General features: G+C 52.1%; 1 protein-coding gene across 8 annotated transcripts in view; it reads right to left on the reverse strand.

Moving 5' to 3' along the window:
* The window catches only part of RAP1GAP2 (RAP1 GTPase activating protein 2), a 224,809-nt gene that overhangs the window by 88,433 nt on the left and 118,283 nt on the right, over window positions 1–18,093 (reverse strand). For all 8 annotated transcript variants that reach the window (XR_010838343.1, XR_010838344.1, XM_067022130.1 and 5 more), the window contains one exon: window positions 14,514–14,598. Coding sequence is in view for 6 of the 8 variants with exons in the window: in XM_067022130.1 (XP_066878231.1) it covers window positions 14,514–14,598 (85 nt within the window). In the remaining 2 variants the exon portion in view is untranslated. The remainder of the gene's footprint in view (window positions 1–14,513; window positions 14,599–18,093) is intronic.

Below are 18,093 nucleotides of genomic sequence, written 5' to 3' on the forward strand. Positions count from 1 at the left end.
AGGTCCTAAACCTGGATGCCCTTAGGCACAGGGAGGATATAAGGCAAAATAGTTGGAGAGAGCACATCCCTCCCAATAGTACGGAAATCAATTTTTTAATACCATGTTGGTCAAACAAAGCATATCTGAGGGCAAACTGAGCCCAGGCCTACCAGCTAGTGATACTCAAAGAAGCAAACCCAGCCCATCCACCTGACCTCCTTCATCCCCTTCCTGCCTTTTCCCACCTGCTTTCCCTCCTTCCCTCTCCTCTTCCCTCCCCTCCCCCTCCTATTTCTCCTCTCCCTAGGCCCTCCTCTTTTCCCTTTCCACAGCAGATGACACCACCGGGCCACCCACCCCTCACTCCTGGCTTCCCATTTAGAGCCAACCAGCCATCATATTAACATCTGACATTTCAGAAACTTCTCGGTTCTGCTGCCAAATCAAATCAGCTCAGCCGTGTCATTTGCTAGCAAACCCAATTCACTCCCGCACCAGGTTCTGCTTAATTTCCACGTGGACCTGGGCTGGAGCTCTTGAAAGGCTCCCTCCACCTCTCCACATACCTGGAGATGCAGACCCTGGCAGCCCAGGCTGCTTGGTAAGGGCACGGCAGTTCCCCTCAAAAGGAGTGAGCCACGCCATTCACAGACTGCACTACCACTCCTCCAAGATCACCTGGTTCTCATATCCCAAAGAAGAGAGCCAAACACTATGTATAAAGTGGAAATACATTATTTTTTAAAAATTAATGTCACCACCCTCAAAGATTTGTTTGGGGACTTCCCTGGTGGCCCAGTGGTTGAGAATCCACCTGCCAATGCAGGGGACACGGGTTCGAGCTCTGGTCCGGGAAGATCCCACATGGCTGTGGAGCAACTAAGCCCATGCACCACAACTACTGAGCCTGCGCTCTAGAGCCTGCGAGCCACAACTACTGAGCCTGCGAGCCACAACTACTGAGGCTGTGAGCCACAACTACTGAGGCCCGCACGCCTAGAGCCCGTGCTCCGCAACAAGAGAAGCCACCGCAATGAGAAGCCCGCGCACCACAACGAAGAGTAGCCCCCGCTCACCACAACTACAGAAAGCCCGCACGCAGCAACGAAGACCCAACACAGCTCAAAAAAAACCCCAAAATTTGTCCATATTTTTTTAATAAAATAATTTAATAGAATAATTTACCTCATCTTTAGCAGACTCTTACAGGGGTTACTATCTCTTCTGGAGCAGAAACATTTATTTAAACTTCAGTGACTCCTTCTGAGCCAACTGGTTTTGTCTTCACTGGTTAAATGCAAATAAAATCGAATTTAACTCTTCTTTATTACAAATGAGCACAAATGGTACAATCCCATTTATTTATTTATTTATTATTTATTTATGTTTGCAATTTCTTTTTTTTAACATCTTTATTGGAGTATAATTGCTTTACAATGGTGTGTTAGTTTCTGCTTTATAACAAAGTGAATCAGCTATACATATACATATGTTCCCATATCTCTTTCCTCTTGCATCTCTCTCCCTCCCACCCTCCCTATCCCACCCCTCTAGGTGGTCACAAAGCACCAAGCTGATCTCCCTGTGCTATGCGGCTGCTTCCCACTAGCTATCTATTTTACGTTTGGTAGTGTATCTCTGTCCATGCCACTCTCTCATTTTGAGAGGGTGTGGAGAAATGGGAACCCTCTTGCACGGTTGGTGGGAATGTAAATTGATACAGCCACTATGGAGAACAGTATGGAGGTTCCTTAAAAAACTAAAAATAGAACTGCCATACGACCCAACAATCCCACTACTGGGCATATACCCTGAGAAAACCATAATTCAAAAAGAGACATGTACCACAATGTTCATTGCAGCTCTATTTACAATAGCCAGGACATGGAAGCAACCTAAGCGTCCATCGACAAATGAATGGATAAAGAATGTGGCACATATATACAATGGAATATTACTCAGCCATAAAAAGAAACTAAATGAGTTATTTGTGGTGAGGTGGATGGACCTAGAGTCTGTCATACAGAGTGAAGTAAGTCAGATCCCATTTATTTATGCCTCTGTCTGTGTGCATGATGCCGAGATGTCTGGAGGCTTAGCAAATGGTAATGATGAATATGGCTGGGTGGTGGGATTATTACTAGAGTTTTGTTTTGGATTTTTTACTTTATACTTTACAATTGCTTACATTTTTTATAAGAAGCATGTATCACTTATTTAAAATAGGGTGTGGGGTGAGGGGTTGCTGTTCACTTGCAAAAAAAAAAAAAAAATCTTATAAAAATTCTCCAAGATGGGGCTTCCCTGGTGGTGCAAGTGGTTAAGAATCCGCCTGCCAATGCAGGGGACACGGGTTCGAGCCCTGGTCCGGGAAGATCCCACATGCCCTGGAGCAACTAAGGCCGTGCACCACAACTACTGAGCCCGTGTGCCTAGAGCCCATGCTCCGCAACAAGAGAAGCCACCGCAATGAGAAGCCTGCGCACTGTAACGAAGAGTAGCCCCCATTTGCCACAACTAGAGAAAGCCGGCGTGCAGCAACGAAGACCCAACGCAGCCAAAAATAAATAAATAAATAAATAAATTTTTTTTTTTTTTTAAAGTCTCCAAGAAAATACTGGGCTTTTTTAGTTCAATGCCACATTCTCAAGGCTGGATCAATCGATGAGAATTCATAAATCACCTATTATGAGTACATATTAAGCACCGACCACTAAGTGTTTATGAAGCACGTGCTCTGGGCTCCTTATGTACCAGGCACTGTGACAACAAGGGTCGGAGGACATGTCCTGCCCCCTCGGGCCATGGAGCTAGGGCTGCATTGGGCCAGTTCCTCCCAGCCCTGCTCCAGCAACGCCCTGCCCCACCACACACATACACACACCTGCAGTCACACCTGAACGACCTCCAACTACACAAGAGTAAGCAGGTGCTGGCACAGCTTCTGGGCCTCACCAGGCTCCCATCGGGGGCTCCTGAAAGAGGGCCGCTCACACCCTACAGTGGGTTACATGGTGCCCCCCAAAAAAGATATGTCCACCTAAGAATCTCTGAATGTGACCTGATTTGGAAAAACGGTCTTTGCAGGTATAATTTAGCATCTTGGGATGAGGGCCAGGTGGATCCAGGTGGGCCCTAAATCCTTATAAGAGACCCACAGACCCAGGGAGACGAGAAGGCCATGTGAAGACGGAGGCAGAGAGTGGAGTCATGCAGCCCCAAACCAAAGGGATGCCTATAGCCACCTACACACCTACGGGAAGAAGCAAGCAAGGATCTGCCTCCTCGAGTGCCTTTGGAGGGAGCTCAGCCCTGCCGACACCTTGATTTCAGACTTCTAGCCTACAGAACTGTGAGAGAATAAATTTCCGTTGTCTTAAGCCACAAAGTTTGTGGTAATTTGTTACAGTGGCCCCAGGAAATGAATACACACCCTAAGGCCTGAAACACCATCTCCACACTCATCCAAGAACAGGGAATCTACTAGGGGTCCAGGGGAAAAAAGCCAACAGGAGGGGGACACACAGGAGGTACCTACGGGACTCATACTGCAGGGGTGACTCCCTCCAGGAACAAACACAAAACCCACTGTCCACTGTCCCTCAAAGCACCAGACACACTGGGCTTGAGTGTCAGGTCAACGACATGACCCCCAGGCATGCATGGGGTGGGGATGAGAGGCGGGGCATGGAATCTGGCAGGACCCCACTCGTGAGCCGGTCTCGCTGCAGAAGTGTCTATGGCAGCCAGAAGAGGAATGGGATCATCGATGAAACCACCACACAAGCATTTAGCTCACTGCCCACGAGAAAAGCCACGAGTATCCATCACATACCAATGTAACACCTGTGTGGTGTTATATTGGTATGAAGCCCTTGCCTACCCGCTTCCTCCTGTAATCCTCCCAGCAACCCTACGGGGTGGGCTTAATCCCACAAATGAAGGAACTGAGCTTCCTAGGAGATGACCGAACTGCACAATGTCACACAGTTGTTACTAAGGCCCAGGGCCAGGCCCGGGCTCTGTGTGCCAGACCCAGGATTGTCCAACAGAGAAGGCAGGACCTAAAACAAGCAGGGATGTTGTAAACTAGAGGCTAAGTTATGGGGTAGGACAGCTGCCAGGCCTTCAAAGGCAGGTGGCGTGACTAGGGCTACAGCAGCATGCGAAGCATCCCCAAGGAGACGCCCTGAATGCCAAGTGCTCTATCAGGGCACAACGTCAGTATCTGTCCAGAAATATAGACTCATTTCAATACTAGCTGCAGGCAAAAGGAATTAGGAAGGAACTTTCTGATGGGGACAAACAGATTATAAAATGCATTCCAAGGCCAACCCCGGGACTCTCCATGGCCTTGAATTATCCAGATCTCCACTCAGTCCAATCCCAAAATCCTTCATGAGGACACTGGCCTTACAGGTTCTCCCTATCACCGTGGGGTCTGGTCTGTGAACACTGATTAGCTCAGGGCAGCCTGACTTCAAGTCATGGGAACATGATCCAGAGGGAAGCTTCCTCCCTAAAGACCCCTCCCCTAGGCCCATCTGAGTTTGCTGGGCAGGATCTTTGGTTTGGGCCTTTTTCCAATACCCTTACTGTCATCCTTACTTATCAGGCAGGGTTTGGGGTCTGATACACAGGGCTCAGGTGGGGCCAATCACACAAAATGCAATTTCAATTTTTGTTCATTGGTTATGGAGAGGCACCTCAGGCCTGGGTACCAGGCAGGGCATCAGGGAGTCCTGAGGAGGAACTATATTAGCAATAGAAAAATCAGTGTACTTCCTTCCAGACTTTCCCTCTGAGCATTGCTGTTCTCTGGAGGAATAACAAGTACTAACATTTCTGCAGCACACGCCACGTGCCTCTAAGTGATAAACGTACATCATCTCAATTAATCTCCATTACAACCACACGTGGCAGGTACTCTCATATCCCTACTCTACAAATGAGGGAACTGAGGCCCAGAGACGGTACACAGCTAGGAAGTGGCAAAGCCTTACACCAGGCAAGCTGGCTCCAGAAACTGTGTTCTGAACTACTACTCCATATGTGTCACCTTTTTGAGAAAGAGCCTCAAAGGGATCTGGGTCCAGGTCAAAGGCACTGGATTAACCTCCCTGATGGGGGAGACCATGTGGCCTGTCAGAAGGAAAGGGAGATGGGCTGGAGAATCAAAGGAGAGAGGCAGGGTTCCCAGAGAGACCATTCTGGAAGCCCAGCTGACCTGTTCCCCTGAGACAAAGGAGAGAAGGAATAAGGCCCTAGTGAACTGGATGCCTAGGCCAAAGCCTGAGGTTTGGGCTCCATCAGCAATTTCTAGGAGGCAGGGTGCCCCCCGGGGCCTCCAGTTCAGAAGGCTCCATGGGAACAGGCAAAGGACTCTCATGTGCTGGTGGCTCCCAGCTCCCTAGAGAGAAGCCCTCTGTATGTTTCTCAGGGGCAAGAACTACATCATCACCATCACCATCATCACGATCATAATTATCATCATGATCATCACAACCACTTACTGAGCCCCCCACTATGCGTTAAGCACTCCACTAGCTGCGTCAGGGTTGCCCTCATTCTACAGGGGAAGACACTGGAGGTCAGGGAGGTTAAGTGACATGCCCACAGGCCTCACGGAAAGCAGTCTGGAGCGTGGTTAAGACAGCACAGGTTTCCGAGCCACAACAGACAGACCTGAGTCCAAATCCTGGCCCTGCCCTCACCAGCTGTGGGACATGGAGCAAACAACTTAACCTCTTCCGCCAAGTTCAGTCAGAGATGCCAGAAGCAACTCATCTCAAGTGTCAGCTCCAAATGACTGGCGGTGGCTACCTGCAGGGCTTCGTTGGAAAGGATTCTGAATCCACATCTAAACTCATGGGCAAGGGTGCCACGATCATTACTAACATCCGCCATAGGGGCAGGAGGCTGGTGGGATGGCACAAGTGTCACACGTTGGCCAGCCCTGATCTAGAGAAACATCACGGCTTACAGAGACAACCATACACACGCATGGGTGCATGTATATAGCCAGCGGATTTTTGACTAAGGTACCAAAGCAACCCTAAGACTTTTCAATGACTGGATATCCATATGGGAATAAATGGACTTAGACACCGGTACCATCAGGCCACTCAAGGTGGCTATTCTCTTGCTCACTATACATCCCCCTGCTCAACCAGTCCCTGCCTCACCTACACCCCACTCACCTGACAGACCTTCCCTCTTAGTCATAGAGCCTAATCAGTAAATGCCTATCTACTTGCCCCCACCGACCCAGCTAGTTCTCTTCTTTAGATCAGAACACCTCCACCATGATAGCGTATCAAAGGGGCAAAGGGGCGGTGAAGGACGGACGTGCTCCTCTGCTGGTTTCCCTGGTAACCAATGAACCAACCTGATGTCAAGTCAATTCCCCCTATAACGGGTATCCTCCCTCTCCCCTCCAGTAGTGAAGACTGCTGCCCTGTCCTGCCCTCACACAGTGGGTGTCACTCCAGGACGTTGCTTCAGACAGGTAAGATCCCCTGTCCATTAAACCATCGACGTCTCTGTCACTGACTCTGGGCTCCTTCTTCTCGAGGCTTTCTGTCTCGAGGCTGGGCAAGTATAAGGCTTGCTGCCCAGCAATGCCTGTATCATGCCACACAGTTAAATTAAATTGAGATGGATCTTAGATCTATAGCTCAAACTAGACAGCTTCTCAAAGAAAACATGGAAGAAAATCTTTGTGATATGGAATAAGCAAAGAAAGCTACAGACGCAAAATGAAAAATAAAAAAATCCATAAATTGGACATCACCTAAATTAAAACTTCTGTTCAACAAAGACGCTGTTAAGACAAGGAAGGAGCTTGTATCTCGAATAGGTAAAGAATGCCCACAGGAAGACAAACAACCCAATTTTAAAGGGGGAGGAGGGGCAAAGGAACTGTAAGAATGGTCCACAAGCATAAGAGAAAGTGTTCAACGTCATTAGTCATCAGACAAATGCAAATTAAAGCCACAATGAAATATCCCTCCCTACACACCCACTCAAGTGGCTAAAATTAAATAGACTGACAATGGCAAATGTTGACAAGGATGCGAAGCAGTCAGAGCTCTCATAACACTGCTGGTAGGGACATAAAATGGTACAGCCACCTGGCTAAAAGTTTGGCGGTTTCATATAAAGTTAAACATTCACCTCCCCTTTGACCCAGCCATTTCCCTCTAGGTATGTACCTAAGAGAAATGAAAACACATGTCCAAAACAAAACAAAACTTATACCAGAATATTCAGAGCATTTGGTTATTCATTATAGCTCAAAACTGGAAACAACCCAAATGTCGCTCAACAGGAAAAATAAACCAACTGTGCTGCATTCATACAGTGGGGATAAAAAGGAACAAACTACTGATACACTCTACACCATGGGTGAGTCTCACAGATATTATGCTGAGCTGGACACAAACAAGTACAGACTATGTGATTCCTTTTATTATTATTTCTTTTTATCTAGTTCCCTGACCAGGGATCAAACTCGGGCCTCCCTCACTGGAAGCAGAGTCTTAACCACTGGACCACCAGGGAAGTCCCCGTGACTCCTTTTAAATTCAGTTCTAGAACAGGCAAAACTAATCCACAGTGGGGAAAAAAAAATCAGAATACTGGTTGCTTCCCGAGGGGCGGGGGTTGGGATTGACTAGGAAGGGACATAGGGGAACATTCTGGGGGAAGAGAAAGGTCCTCTACCTGAATCAGAGTATGGGTCCCATGGGTGTATCCATTAATAAAAGTACACAGCTAAGATGTATGCATTTCAATGTATGTAAATTTTTAAAAATCCGGTTATACCTAAAGTAATTTGCAAGAAGTGTAGGCTAGTTGGCCTTAAAACAATGAACAAACTCAGGTACAATATACACATGTGCACACAAGAGGGGTGGGTTCATGCAGGTGGTGCACACACAGACATCTCCCGGCTCTCTAAGCCTCCAAGGTGCCCCCCGACAGATGCAGAGCCAGGTTAAGCCCCCCTTGCATCTGCACTGCCCTTGGGCTCCCCTGTCCACTGGCCTGTATGAAATCAGAGGCCTCCTGGGAAGTGGTTCCTGAGGAGACAGCATCTGGACCAGCGACATAAATAGGGTCTGCGTGGGGACCAGAGACAGCTCTCCTAGGAGTGCCAAGAAGAAAGCCGGCTGAACCTCCTGCAGCGGTGGTCATGGGCCGCAACAAACGCTTGTCCCAACTGGCATGACCCCCACCGCACAGCTTTCTTGAAGAGGGGAAACCAAATCCCCTTGCTGGTGTCCTTGAGCCCTTCCTGCCTCCGCCCAAGAGGGGCCCCAACATCCTTCCCACAAACGCCTCCTCACCTCGTCCATACAAACTTGGTAGATGTGATGGGGGCTGACACTCACTCACTCAACCCTGACCGAGGCAGCTGGGTGGTCCCTTTTCCCAGTGAGAACAGAAGACAGGGGGCAGGAACCAGAGGCAAAGTAAGAGATGGCATCGGGCCTGGGGCAGTGCTACAAGCTGGAAAGGAAACCCCAGCACCTCCCCACCCAGGACACAAAGTGGCTGGTGGGCAGTTAGGGAGCCTGGGAGGGTAGGAGGCCAAGACCCAGCACAGCTCTGCCCAGAGGGAATGAAAGGAGTGCACAGAAGGCACCTCTGACCTCTACTTTCTTCCCCAACATGCGGGGGCTTTGCACCTGCCTGACCCATCACTGAGGGTTTCGAGGGCATCGGTGAGTGATGGAGAGCAAAGTACCAGGGGGGCAAAGCAGGTATGAGACTTTATGCTCCCCCCACAGCGGGCACCCCAGGCCTCCTCGTTCTCTTCGGGAAAGGAGAAGGTCTGGGGTGGAGGAGGCTGCCCTCAGACTGGCACAAAGGGGGATGGAGAGGGCTGAGAAAGGGTCACCTCCCGGCTGACCGGGCCAGCCCAGGCCTGGTGGGGCTCCAGAGACGAGTGTGACCATTCAGATCAAGGACACACCAAGCCCCAGCATCACCACCTTCGACAGAACGCCCCGTGCACTTACCGTGAGCTGGAAAAGAATCAGCAGGGTCAATCCCAACCCCTTCAAGCCCCAAAGGCTGTTGTATGGTCGGTCCCAGGGGGTCACTCAACCCCCGTGCTTGCCATTAGGGTCCCTTCCAACTCCCCCCTGCCACCTCCCCATGAAGCCATCCTCACTCCCCCCCCTCCACTGAGAAGCCACGTGACACACTGCAGCTTGTCACATGCTCAGCCATACGGTTGCTTCTGCTCAGTTAAGGCCCCCCCAAGACAGCAGGTTCTTTGAGGGACGAGGACGGCGGCCTCAGTTCGACCACACGGGGCCTAGCGCAATGCTGGGCACACACCCGCTCTCCTTGGTGCCTGGTGATCCATTTGGGCATGAAAACCAGATCATAAAAGACGGGGGCTTGGAAACAATCCACAGCATTCCCAGGGAGACAGCCCCAAACCCCTCTCCCGGCCCACCCCGCGCCGTCCACAGTTTGAATTCTGGTTGGGAACCGGGCTCGCATTCCGCCCATCTGCTCAGCATCTCTTTGGTGGCTTTTTCTCACTTTCATATTAGCGAGAAAAAAAATATTCCCTTGAAAACCACAAACACAACGAGGTGGAGGAGGGGGTGTCAAGGACCAATTGCAGCAGGCATGCCGGTGGGGGGCGGGGGCCTGGGGAGAGGGGGGCGCTTCTCGGGCTGGAGGACAGCTTCTGCTCCAGCAGTCCCTTCCCAATGGGGGAAGCAACTAGAGGAGGCTGTCCCTGGTGTGTGGGGTGGGATGAGAGCATCTTATCAAAAACGGTTTGGGGGCTTCCCTGGTGGCACAGTGGTTGAGAGTCCAACCGCCGATGCAAGGGACGCGGGTTTGAGCCCCGGTCCCGGAAGATCCCACATGCCGCGGAGCGGCTGGGCCCGTGAGCCATGGCCGCTGAGCCTGCGCGTCCGGAGCCTGTGTTCTGCAACGGGAGAGGCCACGGCAGTGAGAGGCCCGTGTACCGCAAAAAAAAAAAAAAAAAAAAAAAAAAAAAAAAAGGTTTGGGTCTTAGAACTGAACTTACTCTATGACTACAGGAGGAACACAGCTATCTTCAATGGGACCTTGGCCAAGTCATTTCCCACCTCCTGGCCTCCAGTTTCCCTAAAAAGGAAATGGATCGCCCATCCCTGACATTTTGTGACTCCCAAGCTACTCAATACCAAAGGGGTTTCATTGCCACCCCTAACCCAAGCCTGCACTGCCAAGGGAACCAAGTGAGACCCTCCTGCACTGCCCAGATGCTGGGAGGGTGGGGGCGCTGATTGAACTCCAGGGCCAGTGACCCTGGAGAGATTCCAGCCTCCAGCCTCAGTGTCTCAGACCTCGACGTGCAGTAATAACCTGGGGGAATTGGGAGTATCAGCGAAGCAGAGGCCTAATCCCATCCTGGAGAGGACATCGCAGGTGGGAGCCCAGACCTGCACAGGTGACACCACAGGTGAAACTGATAGGGAAGGAGGGGGCTTCACTCCACATCTTGAGGAACGCATGTATTCAGGCTTTTTTTTTTTTGGCCGCACGGTGCAGCATGCGAACTTCCCCGACCAGGGATCGAACCTGTGGCCCCTGCAGTGGAAGCGCGGAGATTAACCACTGGACGACCAGGGAAGTCCCTGTATTCTGGCTGAATTTAGAAAAGTATTACCTGGAGAAAGAGGGTCTGCTGGGATAGGAGATTCAGACAAAACCAGAGGAGTGGAAGGGAAGTGCCTGCTCCTCCAACCTGGATTCCAGAATAGTCAACACACCATAAACATCTACCAGAACTGGGAACCCACAGGACGGGACGCAGTCGCTGCCCTGAACTCAATGCAGGGACGCGTTGGGCTGACAACACGACTTGGTAAATGCGGTCCCGACACGGCTGCTCCCTCTGTGCTGAGCAGGCTGGGGAGACGTCAATGAGCATCGTCGTTTTAAGTAGCCACCAGGACACCAACCCCAGAAGCCACCGTGAGTTCCACTGTAGTTGACACATCTATCTGCCCATCCCTCTCACCATGTCCCCAGCCTCGTCCACACCAGCCTTTCCCTGGGGAGGCCACCCCCGGAATCTCCCATTTTCTCACTCCATCCTCTCCCTGGAGAGTTCACCAACCCACCCACCCCTCCACCCCAGCTTCAATTCCCATCTCTACAAAAATGACTCCAGATTTTTATCTCCAGTCACACCCTTCTTCTGAGCCTGGCCCCCAAATACCCAGCTGCTCAGTGACACCCCCACTGGTGTCTCAAGCGTGTCCAGCTCAGCACTTAGAACTTAAATCCCCATCCTCCCTCCTGGGTCACTCCCTCTCAGAGAATGGCTGTATCGTTTATCCAGTTGATCCAAACCTAGGACCATTCTTGCTTCCTACCTCTCCCCAGATCCTCATATCTCACCAATCCACCTCCAGGGAGATCGCTGAGATCTGACCACTTCCAGGTGGTCACAGGCCCCTCAGAGTCAGTCCTCTCCCACTGGACTCCTGCAGTGGCCTCCCAACTCACCCCACTTCCACTCCATTCCATCCCACGCACCCCCCACACAAGCCAGGGTGACTTTGCAAAAGTCCTGTCACCTTACTCCTCTGACTAAAATCTTCAATGACTTCGGTGCCCCTAGTTAGGAGAAAGCCCAAAATTTTGAGCAAAACTTCCAAGGGTCTGCCTCTTTGTCCCTAACTGGGAGTGCTCTAGCCATTCTTGTTCCTCGAGAATAACCTTCTCTCCTGCCTCAGGGAGGACGGAGCCTACAGCAATGCTTCTGGAGCTGTAATGTGCATGTGAATCACTAGGGAACGTTGGTAAAATGCAGATCCTGATTCAGTGGTCTGCAGTGAGGCCTGAGAGTCTGCATTTCTAAGGAGCTCCCAAATGAGGCAGATGCAGCTGGTCTCTTGGCCTCACTCTGAGTGACAAGCATCTAGAACACTTTCCTCCACCTTGACTGCACTTCTGCTTCACTAAGTCCTACTCCACTCTCAGGGTTCAGCTTAAGCATCACTTCCTCAAAGCCCTCCCTGACCCTCTCCAAGGCTCGATTAGATCTCCCCTCCACAGCCCTTATATTGTCCGAGCTATGCTGTGCTTCTCCTTTGGAACATTCATCACACCTAACTGTCCATCCCTCATTCTTGAAATTATTTTTTCAACTTTTGTGTCCGTAGCTGGATGACAAACTCCAGGAGAACAGGGATCATACTGCCTTGTTGCTACTAGGTGCCCAGTGCTCAGCACTAGACCTGGCACATGGTCAGCACGTGTAGTAGAAAGCTGTTGGTCTTGCCTGCCCTGCATCCGTTTCCTCTTCCTCTCATTGTAGCACCTTCAATTTTCCTTTAAACCGCCACCTCTCCCCCATTATCCGTTCTTACAGTTTAGACCAGGGGTCCCCAAGCCCCGGGCCGTGGACTGGTACCAGTCCGCGGCCTGTTCGGAATCGGGCCGCACAACAGGTTAGTGGCGGGCGAAGCTTCATCTGTATTTACAGCTGCTTTCCATCGCTCGCATTACCACCTGAGCTCCACCTGCTGTCAGCATTATGGTGAGTTGTATAATTATTTCATTATATATTACAAGGTAATAATAATAGAAATAAAGTGTACAATAAATGAAATGCGCTTGAATCACCCTGAAACCATTCCACCCCCACCCACCCACTGCCAGTCTGTGGAAAAACTGTCTTCTACGAAACCGGTGCCTGGTGCCAAAAAAGTTGGGGACCACTGGTTTAGACGGTGGGCAAGAGACCCAGGTCTGGCCAATCAGAGCCTTCCATCTCTGAGACAGACATGTGATCTAAGCCCAGCCAATGAGCTTCCTCCCTGGGACTTTTGTTAGAACTACTGGGGAAAAAATGATACTCTTCTTTCCACTGGAGTTACTTAGCAAGTAGGAGCTACTGTCACCATCTGCCACCACAGAGCCAGAGCTTGACAAAGGATGAAACACAGAAGAGAAATGGTAAGAGACGGATTTCGTGGATGCAACCGTGCCTGCAGTCTATACTTGCCACTATGAAGGCAATAAATTTTCTTTTATGCTTAAGTCAAAGCGAGTTATGTTTCTGTCACTTGCCACCAAGAGTCTGGACTAACACAACATTCAAATAAATATTGGGTGTTGGGTAAATTAAATGAGCACATAAGTAAAGCCTGCCAAGAGAACTCAGTGACTCCTCTTAGGCGACTTTCAGAATTCCTCCCTGCAAACTCCCGCCATCCATGAGCAAAGAGACAAGCATCCCACACCCAACTCTGCAGACCAAGGGACTCAAACTCAGAATGGCGATATGTCTCAGTAATACCCTGTGCAAACAAGCCACCCAGCACCTGGCTCGGATGCCAGCACCCTGACTGGGCTGATTAAGATGGTCTGGCTTTCAATGCCCCAGGGTACCCCACCAGGAGGAGAGCAGAGCTGTCTCCTAGGTCAGCCCTGCACCCCACCCGCTCCTGCATTCCTTATTCAACCAGGACAGGCTCTGACTGCCATTCTGTGATACTCCCCCTCAGTTCTGTGTGTGATGGGCATTCAATGTGGGATGATAATGGGAAGATGGCTTTTCTCTACCTCCTTTGAGGGTATCACTTTGCAACAGATTAGGTCAGGGAAGAGGCGGCACAACAGGGACTCCCAGGAAAGAGATACCTAATTATTTCCCTGTGAGTCACCTTGTAGCAGAAACCCAGGACAGAGGTGGGGGCTGGCCTAGATGTCCCCTCAGATGACTCAGGCGCCGTCTTCAGAGCTAGTCCTCACCTGGCAAAGTGTGAGGGAAGGAGGGAGGTGCATTGCTGCCTAGGCAGGATTACTGGCTGAACCGAAGTCCTCCCTGAGGGCCAGCTCAGGCCCATGTGGCCACCCTGCCAGGAAGACTGAACAGTAAAGGGGGAGAGCTCCGTGTAGGGAGGATGCAGCCCCCTCAGGGTCCTGGGATGTAGTCTCCCAGGAAGGAGACTTGTGAATGAAGTGCTAGTAGGGAAAGAATGACTGGCTCCCAGAACCTCCAAGGCAACTCTCCCACAGAGATTAGGGTGACAGGGCCAGCCCAGGAGGCCAGTCAGAGGCAGGGAGAGCAGCACACAAGTGCCATTCAAGTCCCAGGAGGGTCCCAGCCCACAGGACCCCTCCTTCCCCACCGCTAGCCCCAGGCAGCCCTTCTGGGCAGTAGCCCCGTAAGGCTCGCAGCTGCATTCTGAGTGTCCCCACTTACTCCCGCCTGGGCCCCCTGTGCCGGAACCTACAGCTCCACAAGGCCTCTCGCTAATCACCAAGCAACCCGAATACCCCATTCAGCCCCAGTCTATTTCCTCACCGCCCCTTGACACCCCTGAATCTCACAATCACACTTTCCTCCTACACTGGTAATCTCAAGTGGACGCTGCCTTCAGAGGTGTGGAGACACTCCAAGGCCCCCATGGGGACAGAAGCAGCCGGGCCAGGAGCCAAAGCAACAGCACGTTCCCTGCCCACTCCCTCTCCCCACTTACCAGCCGGAAGCCTCTTACCTTCATGGTGGGAGGCGCAGTGAGAGGAGGGGACAGCGGCTGGTCTGGGAGGGTCACATCCGAGCTGTTGGCCAGCTCCTGCTTCCTGTTAGGCCACAGAACACAGAAAAGGTGAGTGGGGGCCTGGCTGCCCCTCCCCCCTCTCCTCTAACAGCAGCTGGGCCTAAGGACACAGTCTAACACATGCAGAAAATAGAGCCAGTGCGTTTCTTTGCCAGGACGTGCTAAAATCTTAGGCAGGGCTACTCCCAGTGTGGTTCCTGTACCACAGCACCAGCAACACCCAGAAACTTGTCAGAAATGCACATTCTCAGGTGCACACCAGACTCCCGGGTGATGGGGCCCAGGAATCTGTGTTTTAGCAATCTCTCCAGGTGATTGTGATGCTGAGGTCTGAGAACCACAGGTCTAAAGAGATACAGGACTGGGAAGGAAAACAAGGGGAGAGGGGTAAACGTTTTCAATTCATCCTCCCTGGGGGGACACCTTTGTCCCTAAACACACACACACACACACACACACACACAAACACACACACACACACACACGCCCTGGTCAGACTTTAGGAAGACAGGGCTGCCTGCTGTGTACGCTGCAGGTAAAACTTATTTTAGTCCACGTGGGCTAGGACCATGGAGAGGCAGCTAAACAGAGTTGTGTCACCATGACAACACAATTGCAACAAGTCCACCGCTCTCACACACTCCCCACTTTCCATCTGGCCCTTGCTGGCGACCAGGGAGTGCTAGTTTACAGTCCAATCAGTAGGGAGAATGGGTGCCACGGAAAAGCCTTCAGAGCCATGGCTACGCGCAGGGCCAGCTGGGAAGAGCCTGGGGGGGGTCTCCCGACGAGGGACTCTGGTGTCCAGGCCGTGCCCTGGCTATATCCTGGGACAGGAGGGAGAGGCAAGGATAAGAGAATTAAGAGCCTAAGAAGACCAGGCTGAGCCACAAAGCCCCCAATTTTGCAACTGTTTGCTTCTCCAGAGCCCCACCCTGAAGCAGCCAAGAGTCAGCCCCCAACCTGATCCCACTTAAATGACCAAAGGACCCCCACTGCCACCTGGAGAGAATGCTTCTGTACTTTGTTCCAGCCCATGTCCTGCCAATGGGGGTGACAGCTCCAACCCCAAGCCCCCTTTGTGAGAGAAGCCATGTTCCCTACGGACCCCCGCCCTCCGTCTTTCCAGAGGGAACCCTGGCCCTGGGGCTCAGACACCACCCCGGCCTGGCTCCCCTCAGCCCAGGCAGGCCCAGCTACCCTGGCACAGCCCCTGCCTGTCCCTGTCACCCGTCCTCCAGGGAGCCAGGTAAGGAGGCTGTGTGAACATCTGGCTTGGTGGAGGATCCACGTGACCCCATTAACCTCAACCCTGCCAATCCCCCTTTCTGCACCTCCATCTGCCTTCCTCCTCCTTTGTTCCTGGACCCTGGACTCACTCCGATGACTGGAGAGTGGGGTCCCCTCCCTCCTGATCCAGACTGTAACTAACACAAGAACCACAGAGCCGAGACTCAAGACGTGCGCGCACACACACGGTCACACGCAAAGGAACGTACGCGGCTCCTTCAACTTCTCAGTCAGAGCCACCAGCCTCCCCTTGCATTTGTGGCCTTGGATGTTACCATTGCGGGTAACGTCCGGCTGCTCCGGCCCTCGCCTGCCTGTGCATCCAACAGAGCTGGGTGGGAAACAAGCTTGCTTCCCCTAGCCACTCTACCCTCTCCAAGCAGGCACTGCGCCTCCTCAATGGGCCTGCAGCCCGGGACTCATGATGATGGAAAAGGAAGGGAGGAAAGATGATCAGAGAAGGGGAGCATCACCCTCAGGTCCCCAGAGGTGAGGACGGACAGGGCAGTTCCTCGGTGGGTCTGGGAGCCTGCAAGGGAAAACCACGCAGGGAAGGGAGGGGAGGCAAGCCCCCCCCCCAGAGTCTACAGGACTGTGTGGGGTTAGCTGAGGACCTCTGGCTTACTCCCCTGGAGATGGCTTGTGGGCAAACTTGACCAGTAGCCGCCCTGGCTCTCTGGGGACACAAACCCCAGAGGAGGGCAAATGCCAGCAGGTTTTTCATATCAGTGGTCGGGGGACCCTCATATACATAGTCACACTGTCCGGTTCTCTCCATAAGGTGGAAGATGTCCACAGGAGCAGAGCAGAGCAGCTGAGATTATTACCAAGGTCCCTGAGTCCCAGGCAAAGGGCCCTCGTACCCAGCCCTGCGTGGACTAAGTCTCTCTCCCCTGAGCCAGTCTGTTCTCCCTGGACCAGTCTTCAGGAAGTGGTGAGGACTATCGCATGGGAGCACGGGGCATCTGCCAGAATGATTTCCCAAATGATGCTTGGAGCCTAGGAGGTGCTGGAGCAGGAAGGAGCAGCAGTGGCTATCGGCCTCCTGCTCGCTCCAGGGCCCCGTCCAAGACTCCAGAGGGGACACCAGGCTGGGCAGAAGGCATGACCACTGCCCTCAAAAAGATCAGAACCCAGGGCTTCCCTGGTGGCGCAGCGGTTGAGAGTCCGCCTGCCGATGCAGGGGACGCGGGTTCGGGCCCCGGTCCGGGAGGATCCCACGTGCCGCGGAGCGGCTGGGCCCCGTGAGCCATGGCCGCTGCGCCTGCGCGTCCGGAGCCTGTGCTCCGCAATGGGAGAGGCCACAGCGGTGAGAGGCCCGTGTACCGCAAAAAAAAAAAAAAAAAAAAAAAAATCAGAACCCAGAGCACATGCACACCGATGGCCTCAAGTTAGAAACTACCCTGCCTTGGTACCTAGATGGCTTAGAATGGCTTTACGGGAGGGGATGGGCCACACGGCACCAAACCCTACTCTCGACTTCAGCCCTCCCTCCTAGGAGCCAAAGGTACTTATTTAAGAGCTGACTGCCTGTCACGGATTGAATCATGAACTGCCTTAAAGATATATTGAAGTCTTTTTTTTTTTGGCCGCGCTGTGCGGCATTTGGGATCTTAGCTCCCTGACCGGGGATCGAACCCGCGCCCCCTGCGTCGGAAGCACAGAGTCTTAACAACTGGACCGCCAGGGAAGTCCCGAGATATTGTGAAGTCTTCACCTACCTGTGAATGTGACCTCGTTTGGAAATGGGGTCTTTGTAGATGTACCCAAGTTAAGATATGGTCATTAAGGTGACCCCTTAATTCAATATGACTAGTGTCCTTCTAAGAGGAGAAGGTGGCCACCTGAAGACACAGACACCACACAGGGAGAATGCCACGTGACAACAGGGGCAGAGGTTGGAATGATGCACCTGGAGCCCCAAGGAAGGCCAAGGATTGCAAAACCCAGAAGGATGCAATCCCTGCTTCAGCCTCACCACCCCTGCTATGGTCAGCTGGGCTCAGCCTCGCCCTGCCCCAGACCTCACAACCAATGACATCTGCGTGTGAGCCACCCTCCCAAGGACAGCCAGGCCCGGGCTAGCCACCAGCTGGTGCTAAGATAAGACAGAGTAAGAACATGGTGCTCTATGCAATTCCAGCCCTTTTTCTCGGCCAAACACATCACACATACTGAGCGGTGAAAGTGACATGATTATCTCAAGAGATAACCTTGAACCTGCTCT

The sequence above is a fragment of the Kogia breviceps genome, chromosome 19 (genome assembly GCF_026419965.1).
Source record: "Kogia breviceps isolate mKogBre1 chromosome 19, mKogBre1 haplotype 1, whole genome shotgun sequence".
NCBI classification, from domain to species: domain Eukaryota; kingdom Metazoa; phylum Chordata; class Mammalia; order Artiodactyla; family Physeteridae; genus Kogia; species Kogia breviceps.